The sequence below is a fragment of the Erythrolamprus reginae genome, chromosome 2 (assembly GCF_031021105.1).
Source record: "Erythrolamprus reginae isolate rEryReg1 chromosome 2, rEryReg1.hap1, whole genome shotgun sequence".
Classification (NCBI taxonomy): domain Eukaryota; kingdom Metazoa; phylum Chordata; class Lepidosauria; order Squamata; family Dipsadidae; genus Erythrolamprus; species Erythrolamprus reginae.
Window position 1 is genome coordinate 42192231 of NC_091951.1, and position 13041 is coordinate 42205271.

The following is a 13041-nucleotide window of genomic DNA, read 5'->3' on the forward strand; positions in this document are numbered from 1 at the left end:
TACTTTGTAAAGAATGTTCTTGTACATTGTAAGGTTGGTTACAATCAAAATATTAGATCAAAACAATGTATTTTATCTTGGTTAGAGGAAAAAGAATATAGCATCCCAAAATGCAGTGCATCCTAAATTGGAACTCAGATGATATTCCATGCGTTCAAATTTATATAGAAACATATCAAGAACGGTTGCTGGAACTGGATATGTCCAGTCTTATGAAAAGAAGGACTACAGCAGTGTTACAATATTTCAGGGGATGTTACAAAGAAGAGGAAGTCAACCTATTCTCCAAAGTACCCGAGGGTAGAACAAGAAGCAATGGAGAGAAACTAAATCAAGGAGAGAAACAACTTAGAACTAAGGAGAAATTTCCTGACAGTTAGAACAATTAATCAGTGGAACAACTTGCCTCCAGAAGTTGTAAATGCTCCAACACTGTAAGTTTTAGAGAAGAGATTAGATAACCATTTGTCTGAAATGGTATAGCAGTGGTTCTCAATCTTTCTAATGCTGCGACCCCTTAATACAGTTCCTCATGTTGTGGTGACTCCCCACCATAAGTCTAGCACCAATTCTCCCAACAGAGCTTTATGCTGATTGGCAGAAAGGTCAGTGAGACACCCCCCAGTGTAAACGCCTGATTGGTCGGATTGTAAAAATATGTTCCAAGGCGCCAGAATAGAAGCTTTAGTTCTTAACACCATGGGAAATTTGTCTTTTCCCATGATCTTAGGCGACCCCTGTGAAACGGTCGTTCGACCCCCAAAGGGGTTCCAACCCCCAGGTTGAGAACCACTGTGGTGTAGGGTTTCCTGCCTAAGCAAGGGATTAAACTAGACCTCCACGGTCCCTTCCATCTCTGTTATTCTAAGTGTGGGTTTCCCACCCCTCCTAAGACCTTTCTACAGTGTGGACCTTCTGATGCCTATTTAAATGTGATATCCACCGGAAGCTTTTCCCACACTCCGAGCACGAATAGTGTTTCTCTCCTGTATGTATCCTCTGGTGTGTAAGAAGGCTTGTGTTCATATGGAAACCTTCCCCGCAGTCGGGGCATTTAAAAGGCTTCTCACAGCTATGCACTTTTTGGTGCCTGATCAAAACCGAGTTGTAACTGAAGTTTCTCCCACATTCAAGGCACCTGTAGGGTTTCTCTTTCGTGTGCCTCCTCTGATGGATAAGGAGATTGGAGGTCCGGCTGAAACATTTCCCACAGTCTGAACACCGAAAAGGTTTTTCACCTGCATGTTCAATCTGGTGCCTGATGAGGTCAGAACTGTATCGGAAGTTTTTCCCACATTCTACGCACTTGTAGTGTTTCTCCCCTGTGTGGGTTCTCTGGTGGATGATCACATGGGAAGAGTGATTGAAACTTTTCCCACAGGTCAAACAAGTGTAGGGCCTTTCTCCCGTGTGGATTCTCTGGTGAGCAATCAGGTGTGAACTCTTGCTGAAGTTCTTCTCGCATTCAGTGCATTTGTAGGGCTTTTCGCCCGTGTGGACTCTCTGGTGGGCACTGAGAGCAGAGGTCCTGTTGAAGATTTTCCCACAATCGGGACACGGATGCTGTTTTTTGGACGCTCGCTTTCTTTGCTGAACGGGCTGCTCCTTGGAGTTTCTTTGCGACATGATGGACTTTATTCTTCTGGATCAGGAGTTTTTGGCATTTTCCCCCCGTGTTCTCTTCCGGTTTTTTAGAAACTTCTTCTTCCTGGGAATTATTATTTTGAGATATTCCTTCCTCCCTGTTTCCTATATAGTTGTATTTGTCCTGTTTTTCCCTCCTTGGAAGTGTTTTCCATTTTCTGTCCAGTGGCTGGAAGGGAAGCAAAAGTAGTTTTGATATTGTACCACAAATCTGAAGGAAAAAAGCAAATCATAAACGGTATCTAAACAGCATCTTGAACTTGGGAGATTATATGCAACATTCCATAGGTGATTCCTTCAAGCAAACCTGTAAAATAGGTCAACTTCTATTCTTTCATTGATATATTCTATTACTATACCTTCTTTTCTATTCTTTCTTAGATATATTTTACTGTGAGTATCTCCTCTATAACCTTCATCATGTATTTTAGTATGTGTATATAGATATATACCCACTAAAACCCTCATTGTGTATTGGACAAAATAATTAAATAAAATAAAATAAATAAACTTTACTGTCTCCTCCACAACTTCCTGATGAATCCAAAATGCAGTACAAAATGAACTCGTGAACTAAATTCAGTTCTTCAGGACAACATGTACATTAGCAATTATTTGTCTTCTATAAAAATCAAAGAAATAAACAACCCCACTCCAGGCTTGCTTATAGCTTTAAGATTCCCAGGAAATCTCCTAGCCAAATACTAACAGATCAGATTCAATTTAAGTATTACCCAGAGTTAGATATGGCAACCGACATGTTTGTAGTGTTAACTAAGAGGTGAATTTCCTGAGTGGTTTGTAGCCTTCTAAATACAGTACTATAATTCATTAGATCAACCATAATCAAGCGATTTTTGTGGGAAATAGAATGTGTAAAAGCAAAGTGTTTGAAGACAATAAAAAGAGCATAATGTTAACTGATAGGTTTCCCCTACCCAGCTCATTAAATAAAATGCTACAGGCAAGATACCTTTGGTTAAAAACAAAACAAAACAGGTATCATGCAGGGGAATGGAATTAAAATAATAACTTTGGTTCTGGAAAAAGTGTAAATGTAAAGATAAAGAGGTTTTGGTGTTAGTCCCTGTGCACAGTAGTGAGATTGTCTTTGGACCACAGGTGCTTTTTTGACTTGTGTCATATCCCATGACTAGACGTGGTCATCCTTTCTTAACCTTGTCCTCCACTGATTTGTTAAATTCATAACCAACATGATCATATTGGCTGGGAGTGCTGGGAATTCTAATTCTATAATACATGGAAACTACTAAATTTGGGCAAAATGGAATACTATATTCCATCTATTATGATGTGTGCCAAGCTGGGATTTCAATGAAGATTAATACAGTTCCACAAAAATCTTACTGTGGTACGATGCGTAGAATTAACATAGACTGAGCTACAAGGGGCTGAAATGTGGCACGTTAGAAAGACAAAGGACAAAATTACAGGAAGGACTGCATTGCTCCATTTTCTGACAGTCTCAAAATGGGTGAATAGTGCAGTCAGGTGGTAGGGAAAGCAAGTAGGATGCTTGGCTGCATAGCGAGAGGTATAACAAGCAGGAAGAGGGAGATTATGATCCCGCTATATAGAATGCTGGTGAGACCACATTTGGAATACTGTGTTCAGTTCTGGAGACCTCACCTACAAAAAGATATTGACAAAATTGAACGGGTCCAAAGACGGGCTACAAGAATGGTGGAAGGTCTTAAGCATAAAACGTATCAGGAAAGACTTAATGAACTCAATCTGTACAGTCTGGAGGACAGAAGGGAAAGGGGGGACATGATTGAAATATTTAAATATATTTAAATTTAAATATATTAAAGGTCCAGGAGGGAAGTGTTTTTAATAGGAAAGTGAACACAAGAACAAGGGGACACAATCTGAAGTTAGTTGGGGGAAAGATCAAAAGCAACATGAGAAAATATAATTTTACTGAAAGAGTAGTAGATCCTTGGAACAAATTTCCAGCAGACGTGGTTGATAAATCCACAATAACTGAATTTAAACATGCCTGGGATAAACATATATCCATCCTAAGATAAAATACAGAAAATAAGTATAAGGGCAGACTAGATGGACCATGAGGTCTTTTTCTGCCGTCAGACATCTATGTTTCTATGTTTCCATACAGTTGGATCAGCAGCAGGCTAATAAAATGCATTTCATTGATCTTAGTTTCTCTCTTTCTGTCTCTCTCTCTCTTAAACACCCCCTCCCCCCCCAACAACCCCACCCTTATGCGTAATCAAACTTGAACAGTAGTTGGGTGGGAGACTGCCAGGAAATTTCAGGGCTGCAGACTAGACTGAGAAATCTAAAACATTCTGGAAAAAGGTGGTTCCAAATCCCTTCAGTATTATGTTATTGCCAAGAAAATAAGACCGCCATGTTCACGAAGTCATCAAGAGTTCAGCTAGACTCCAAGGAGATTTGATCATTAACATGAATAGAAGGAATTTTGATATAGTAATTAAAAGTACCAGATCAACAACCATAATTTCTAATCTTGTCTTCAGCAGAAAGTCCTCTGGCTTATTTGGTGCCCAGAAACCCCTTTTAAATGAAAATTAGAAAAATTACACTCAGAACTCTCTACTGTATATGCAAAAATGCTAAGTGTTTGACTATGATTCCAACTTACCAATATATGGATGGAATGACATACAGTTCACACAAAAAAACATTTGTAATAAATTAAGATATCACAAGGCTTGCTATTACCGTATTTCGACAGGAGAGTTAACAATCCTTACACGGTTCAGCTTTCATGCAAAAAATAGATTAGATGCAATAGAATAAAAGTGTGCTTCTATCGAGAAAATAAGACTTCATTTTTTGACTCCTCACAATGTAGATTTGTTGAATTATAACTGTTGCCCTCCCACTCCCTAAACTTCCAGTGCCTTAGAGATTTTGAATAAATGTTCCTCCACATCCCCCCCAAAACACATCTAAAATTTTTATTTATTTATTTTGTCCAATACACAACAAATAAATAAATTTATAATAAATTTAGCAAATAAAGTGTCAGATCTGATTGTCTACTTGACTCTGAGAATAGAATAGGATAGGAATATAATTAGAATATGAATAGAATTAGACTAGATTAGATTAGAGTAGATTAGAATAGAATGCAATAGAACAGAACAGAATCTATTCCTCCACGTGTAACTCAGTCAAAATAGTTCTCTATCCTCTTTCCTTTTCCCTTTACAGACACTGACCCTCGTTAATTCTCCAGTTTAATTATCCTCCAAAAGCATTTCCTTCTTCACCAAGGATCTCGTTTTCTTCTCCCTTCCAAAGGCTTCCCCTAAGGCAGGGAGAAACTTCACAGCATTTAGCCAAGCCCAGTTTGCGAAGGATCTCAGTCCCCACTCCGGTCGGTCAAAAGAAAAAGATCTCCCAGCATCCGCCGCAGAGAAACGGACCTCCAAAGGCGACGCTGTCGCGGCTCGCTCTCTGGCCAAGACAGGATGTTTTTTCGGCAGAGAGGAAGAGGGAGCGCCTTCCTGTTGGCCTTCCTAGCTGAAATCGAGAGGCCTCTGGCGGCCGACACCATTTTCAACATCGGAATATTTTACTTAACGTTTTAGCAAGATGATGTTGGCGAGGAAAGCAAGCAAACCAGCGACAGCATCTTTGCCACGTTAAGAGTCCTTCGGGAGTTGGGTGGCATATAATTCCAAATAAATAAAGAATAAATAAATAAAAGGCAGAGAGACTGTCGAAAGTCCCGCAGAAGCTGAGAACCCGCAGGTCTCGGCGAGAAAGAGCTCGGCAAGGGTCCGATGGAGAACCGGAAAGGCGAGGACGAGCGGGAAGCGAGAGCGTGTATTCATGCCGTTTTGCAGTACTTTGGCAGTGTAGAATATTTAATTATTAAAATAAAAACAGAAAACAACCCCCAAACATATCAAGGGACTTTTTAAAAATCCGTGTTTAAAAAAAGATCCAAAAAGTCTCTTCGAGGCATTAATCTTCTTTTCCTGTCGGGACATCCCTTCAGGTTTTATAGAGGTTTATTTGTATTCTTTTGACTTCAAAACGTTTATCTGTTTGGTGTTCCACTGTATTGTATCGTAGTTGGAGCTGCCTTAATTTTACTGTGTCTTTTGTATAATCCTCAGAGTCAATTGATAATTCTTTTTGTTTTATTTATTAAATTTTTATGCCACCCATTTCTCCTATAAGATGACTCTGGACTTTTTAAATAATAATAATAATAATAATAATAATAATAATAATAATAATAATTGTATGCCACCCCTCTCTGAAGTCTCAGAGACTTAAAGACTTAGCTTTAAGCGCAATATAAATACTGATTATCATCATACAAAATTTTGGTCATCACACTGCAAAAAAGACATTGAAACTCTAGAGAGAGTGCAGAAGAGGGCAACCAGGATAATAAGGGGACTGGAAACTAAAACATATGAAGCGGTTGCAGGAACTGGGCATGGATAGTCTAGCGAAAAGAAGGACCAGGAGAGACATGATAGCAGTGTTCCAATACTTGAGGGGCAGCCACAGAGTGGAGGGGGTCACTCTATTTTCCAAAGCACCAGAAAGCCAGACAAGGAATCATGGATGGAAACTGATCAAGGAGAGATTTAACCTCAAAACAAGGAGGAACTTTCTGAAGGTGAGAGCGATCAACCAGTGGAAAGGCTTTGCATTTGGAGGTTGTGAGAACTCCAGCCCTTGACTTTCAAGGAGAGATTGGACTGGCATTTGTCTGAAATGGTGTAGGGACTCCTGCTCAAGCAGGGGGTTGGACTAGATGACCTACAAGAGCCCTTCCAACTCTAATAAACAAACAAATAAATAAGAAAATGAATTTGATAAATACACTAATAATGTCAATTATAGTCGCCTCAAGATGGGCTGCATAGAAATCTAATAAATAAATAAATAAACAAACAAATAAATAAATAAATCCCCCCCCACACCTTAGGAAAAAGAATGAGCTTAAACGACAGGGTGAAAAAATTAAAAGTATTGGTGAGGTAAAAGGATTACAAGTATAGGACACTATATGTGTGTGTGTATATACGTATATATGGTTAGATGGTGAGATATGGAATCTCTATGGCCACTCTATTTTTCTGATAAGTAACTGTCATGTCCAGGAAACACGGGATATGGAAAAGAGAGTATCTGATATCCAAGTTAGGACCACGCAGGGTGGCAGCTGCCTTGCTTCACAACAGCAGCCAACTGTACTTCACAAACAGAAACAAGAGAGCTATCAATGGGGCTGCGCTTCCCCTCCCTATCCTGAAGTTAAGAGCCAATATCAACTCCAAAAACTGATTTTAGCCATAAGGAAGTTTTCACTCAGGTCCAGCACTTTCTCCTCTCTACCTTAGCAACAGAAGCAGCAACGGAAGGGGGTGAGGCTGGCAGGGACTATGAGGGAAAGAGTTGCCTTCTAGCGGCTTCCGCCCAGGAGTGAATTCCAGAACCACAAGGGTTGAATCCAAACCTGAAGATTCACTATTGTATTATTCCCAGCTGTCATTTTGGGATTTTTTTTCCCCACCTCAGAGGAAAAAAACCTATTGATAGCCTGCCGCTCTGATTTTTCACGCAGATTTATTCTATTCTATTTCTTCTTTGTATGACAGCTTTATAATGTAGGATCTTGGTTTTAATCTTTATTATGTACTTAGGACAATCCAGATTGAGGATTGAGCAAATTGTCTGCCACCCAGTGTCTGTAGATTGGAAAAACCTAGAAACCCTATAAATGAAAAAAAACCCCCAAAACAGTAAAAAAAAAACAGTAGAGAATGGAAGGCAAAAAGAATAATTCTGACATTGAGCTAGGTATTTTAAATAGAAAATTCCATTCAAAAACATCTCAAACCAATGAAGGTTAATGACTGACCCCTAAGTCTTTCCCCTACCATGCCCTCTATTTTCAAATTTGACTTGCTATGTACGAAAAAGTGATTCCGGTACTTATATTAGAAAGTAAATACAGTGGTCCCTCGACTTGTGCGTTCTCGATTAGCGCAAAACGCTGCAACGCGGTTTTTCAAAAAATATTATTTAAAAAAATAAAATATTAAAAAATAATTTTTTTTAAATTCTGTTCCCTGAATGGAGACCGCCGGCCGCTCAATCGGGCCGGCAGGGAACAGAATGGAGCCTTCCGCGGCGGGGCTGGTAAGGGGGGGAGCCGAGGGGGGAGCCGAGCCCAGCCCCGTGGCATTCGCTTTCCTCCCGCCGGCAGCCGACTGATCGTGGTCTCCTTCGCAACCTCGGAGAGCTTCCTGGTTTTCGTGAGCTTTCATGCCCCGGAAGCTCTCCGAGGTTGCGAAGGAGCCCACAATCAGTCTCGGCTGCGGGTGGGAGGAAGGCGAATCCCCCGTGGGCTCCGTTACATCTTCCGCTGCCAGCCAGGCCATGCTGGCGGCAGCGGAACAATCACTGGCTGTCAACTTTTCTTTTTAAAACTGGGCAGGAGCTGACTTGCCTCCCCAGTGCTAAAAAGAAAAGTTGACAGCCAGCGCTACGACTGACGGAATGCTGAGCCTCCCGGTGGAAGGCTGCCGCTTGGCCGGGGAGGCTCGGCCGAAAGGGGCTGGAGCGGCAGAGCCGAGCACGCCTTCCACCCAGGGAGTCCTGCCCTTTCATCCCCGCCGACCACAGGGGCGAGGGGTGGGGATGAAGGGGCAGGACTTCCCGGGCGGAAGGCGTGCTCGGCTCTGCCGCTCCAGCCCCTTTCGGCCGAGCCTCCCTAGCCAAGCGACTGCCTTCCGTCGCAGCGGGGAACATCGGCGCAGGAGGCAGGAGAGGACCGGGCGACCGGAGAAGCAGCGCTGCCGCCGCCACGCCTGGCTCGACTTCCCTGGCTGCTTGGCCGGGGAGGCTCGGCCGAAAGGGGCTGGAGCGGCAGAGCCGAGCATGCCTTCCGCCCGGGAAGTCCTGCCCCTTCATCCCCACCCCTCGCCCCTGTGGCTGGCTCATCCAGGGGGGCGTGTGTGGACTGGCAAGCGGCAAGCGGGAAGACCAAGGGAAGGTTCCTTCAGCTGCCCAACACCTGATCCGCTCCGCAGCGCGGCAGCAGTGAGGAGCCGAAGATGGGGTTTCCCCTTTGCCTTTACCCCATCTTCGGCTCCTCGCTGCTTCCGCGCTGCGGAGCAGATCAGCTGTTGGGCGGCTGAAGGAATCTTCCCTTGGTCTTCCCCGCCGCCCACACGCAAACTCCACCATCTGCGCATGTGCGGCCATGAAAAAAATGGCGCACATGCGCAGATGGTGGTTTTACTTCCGCATCCAATATAACGCGGAAATCGGTTAGCGCGGGAGGTCTTGGAACGTAACCCCCGCGCTAACCGAGAGATCACTTATAGACAGCTTATTATTTCATTGGTTTTCAAACTTTTTCAGGCTATAGAATCTATTGGGTTTTTTACTTAATCCCACAATCCTTGATTAAGTGGCAAAGCTCCAGTGATAGAAAATTAGCTGTATCTGAATGAATTCTTTTTAAATATAGCCTTTGCTGTAACTGCATCTAATTCTCACAGAACACTAAGGTTCTAGTTTTCAAACCCACCATTTCAAAACCCTCCACTATTTAAGGCCAGTCTAAGCATGCTGAGAAAAGGGATCCTTCAAATGTAAAACCCAGAATACACAATTGATTTTACTGGCTTTAGTATCCCCACTACAAACAATTGTAAAATGAGGCCGCAGTTAAATGTTACTTTGCTACAGAAAATGGTTGGTCAACTCCAACTCAGCACCTAGTGAAAAATCAAATAGATTCTTAACCAGCCTTGCAGATAACTTTGTAGCACAAAAAGTGGAAGTTGGAACTAGAGGGACTGCAACACTAGACCTCATACTTACAAACAGGGAAGAAACGGTTGGGAGAAAGTGACCACGTCATCTTAAAATTCACTATATCGCAATCACTAACTGCTGGACCCAACATCATTAAAGTCCCAGACTTCAGAAAAGCAGACTTCAATAAATTCAGAACCAACCTGGGAAAAATCCCCTGGAAGGAAGTCCTAGTGGGTAAATCCATACAGGAAGCTTGGGAGACCCTAAAAAACACAATCATAAAAGCCCAAAACAACACAATCCCTATGAAAAAGAAAAACAGGAATTCTAAAAAGAAACTAGCATGGCTAAACAAAGACCTCAAAGATAACCTAAATGAAAAAAGTCAAATACAAACAATGGAAGGAAGGACACATAACCAAGGCAGAATTTCAACAAACATCCAGAATCTGCAAACAAAAGATAAGGATAGCAAACGTTCAATATGAACAAAACCTTGCAATAAAAGTCAATGACAATTTTAAAAAGTTTCTTTCAACATAAAAACAACAACAAGAAAATCAAGGAAACAGTTGCTACACTAAAAAGAGAAGACGGCAAAGCAATTTTAGACAACAGAGACAAAGCACAGCTGCTCAACACCTATTTCGCATCAGTTTTCACACAAAAAGAAAACACCAACCAATTAACTTGCAACACAGCTGCAAAAAACAATTTTGGAACAGAACTCAACATAAATAAAAACACAGTAATGGACCAATTGTAGGAACTCAACGAGTATAAATCACAGGACCAGATGGATTACACCCCAGAGTCCTAAAAGAACTAGCAAATACCATCACAGAACCACTACTCCTTATGTACCAAAAATCCTGCAACACGGTAGAACTACCGGAAGATTGGAAATGAGCTGACATAGTCCCATCTATAAAAAAGGAGAAAAAACAGACCCAGGGAACGACAGACCAATCAGTCTGACTTCTACGCCTGGAAAAATACTGAAAAATCAAAAAACAGCTATGCCACAACCTAGAAACAAACAAGATAATAACAAACAGCTAACATGGGTTTGTCAGGAACAAATCATGACAAACTAATCTTGTATCATTTTTCAACACCGTAACCAAATCAGTAGACAAGCATAATGCACTAGACCTAATATACGTGGCCTTTAGTAAAGCTTTTGATAAAGTTGACCACAATCTCCTACTCTACAAATTAGAAAAAAATGGGATAGATTACATCACATGTAGATGGATCAACAATTGGCTGACCAACCGCACCCAACAAGTTGTCTTCAACAGTTCCAAATCCACATGGAAGGAGGTAGGCAGCGGGGTATCACAGGATTCAGTCCTGGGTCCACTGCTCTTCAACATTTTAATCAATGACCTAGATGAGGGAACAGAGGGGGAACTAATCAAATTTGCAGATGATGACACCAAGCTGGTAGATGTAGCCAATGCCCCAGAGGATAGGCTCAAAATACAAAAAGATAATGATAGACTTAACACCTAGGTAAGAAAAACCCCAAACACACATATACACTGGGGAAACCACACTTAGTAGTGACTGTGAGAGAGATCATGGAGTCTTGGTGGATAACCAACTAAATATGAGCCAGCAATGTACAGCAGCGGCTTAAAAAGCCAACACAACCTTAAGCTGCATCAACAGAGGAATACATTCCAAGACTAGGGAAGTACAGTGATACCTCGTCTATCAAACCTCTCGTCATACAAACTTTTCGAGACACAAACCCGAGGTTTAAGATTTTTTTGCCTCGTCTTCCAAACTATTTTCACCTTACAAACCCAAGCTGCCGCCATTGGGATGCCCCGCCTCCGGACTTCTGTTGCCAGCGAAGCACCTGTTTTTGTGCTGCTGGGATTCCCCTGAGGCTCCCCTCCATGGGAAACACCACCTCCAGACTTCCATGTTTTGCGATGCTGCAGGGGAATCCTAGCAGTGCAAAAATGGGCGCTTCACGGAAGTCCGGAGGTGGGATTTCCCAGCAAGGGGAGCCTCAGCAAAATCGCAGCATCACAAAAACACAGAAGTCCAGAGGTGGGGTTTTGAGGACTTCCGTGTTTTTGTGATGCTGGGATTCCACTGCAGCATCACAAAAACACGGAAGTCTGGAGGTGGGGTTTCCCATGGAGGGGAGCCTCAGAGGAATCCCAGCAGTGCAAAAACGGGCGCTTCGGCTGGCAAAAGGGGTGAGTTTTGGGCTTGCACGCATTAATCGCTTTTCCATTGATTCCTATGGGAAACATTGTTTTGTCTTACAAACTTTTCACCTTACAAACCTCGTCCCGGAACCAATTAAGTTCGTAAGAGGAGGTATCACTGTACTAATACCACTATATAATGCCTTAGTCAGACCACACCTGGAATACTGCATTCAATTTTAGTCACTCCACTACAAAAGGGACATAGAAACTCTGGAAAAGGTAGAGAAGAGAGCAACCAAAATGATAAAGGGACTGGAAACATGCGAAGAAAGATTGCTGGAACTGGGCATGGATAGTTTAGCAAAAAGGAGAGCCAGGGGGGACATGATAGCACAGAGAGGCAGGAGTCACACTATTCTCCAGGGCACCAGAGGGCCAGATCAGGAACAACGGATGGAAACTGACCAAAGACAGATTCAACCTGAAAATAAAGAAGAACTTTCTGATGGTGAAGGCGACCAATCAGTGGAACAGCCTGCCAGCAGAGGTTGTGAACGCCCCAACACTTGACACACTCAAGAAGAGATTGGACTGCCATAAGGCTGGGGTGGTGTATGAACCTTTTAGGGACCGAGTGCCCAAACTTCAACCCAAAACCCACTTATTTATCTCAGAGTGCCAACCTGTTCTTCCTAATGACCTGGGGTGTGTGGCTGGTGTGGTGGTCATGTGACTGAGTGGGTGTGGCCAACTCTACCAAAGTCATGTGAGCAGTGCCTGTATGAGACAGGCAGGGTTGGGGAGGGAATCCTGGGATTTCTGGTGGGTGGGGCAGAAGGGGGTGTAAGAGGAAAAATCCAATGTGTGTGTGTGTGTGTGTGAGGGAGAGAGAGAGAGACAGACAGACAGACAGACAGAGCACACACTGCCACCAGCCCTGATATATCTCTCCAAGATTGGATTGGATCTCTCTCTCTCTCTCTCACTCACTCACACACACACACAAATATCTCTCCTACCCCCCCCCCCCCCGCTTTTGTCCCTGCTTTAGATAGGCTTAGAAAATCTGCCAAGCCCACAGAAAAGGCTGCGAGGCCCACAGTAAGGTGCTATGTTCCGGTAACAATTTTGGGGATGCTTGCGCTGGGCCCCAAAGGACATTGCTGCCGCCGCCACCAGAGAAGCTCCAGCTGGACGGGTGCTGCTGGTTCCTCTGCCCTGGAGCTCTTGCTCGCCGCCGCCATCCCCCAGCTACTGCCTGCTGCCGCTGCTGACAGCACCTTCCCACTGCCGGTGCCCTCCCACTGGGCCCCAAAGGATATTTGTCGCCGCCTCCGCCAGGGAAGCTCCAGCTGTGCGGGGCACTGCCGGTGCCTCTGCCCTGGTGCTCTTGCTCGCCGCCGCCATC

At 43.4% G+C, this 13041-nt stretch overlaps 1 protein-coding gene across 1 annotated transcript in view; it reads right to left on the minus strand.

The window, feature by feature from the left end:
- The window catches only part of LOC139160247 (zinc finger protein 420-like), a 71930-nt gene continuing 58889 nt past the window's right edge, over positions 1-13041 (minus strand). Inside the window, exon 8 of the mRNA XM_070737931.1 lies at positions 1-1585. Within this exon, the coding sequence (XP_070594032.1) occupies positions 889-1585 (697 nt within the window). The 3' untranslated portion in view covers positions 1-888. The remainder of the gene's footprint in view (positions 1586-13041) is intronic.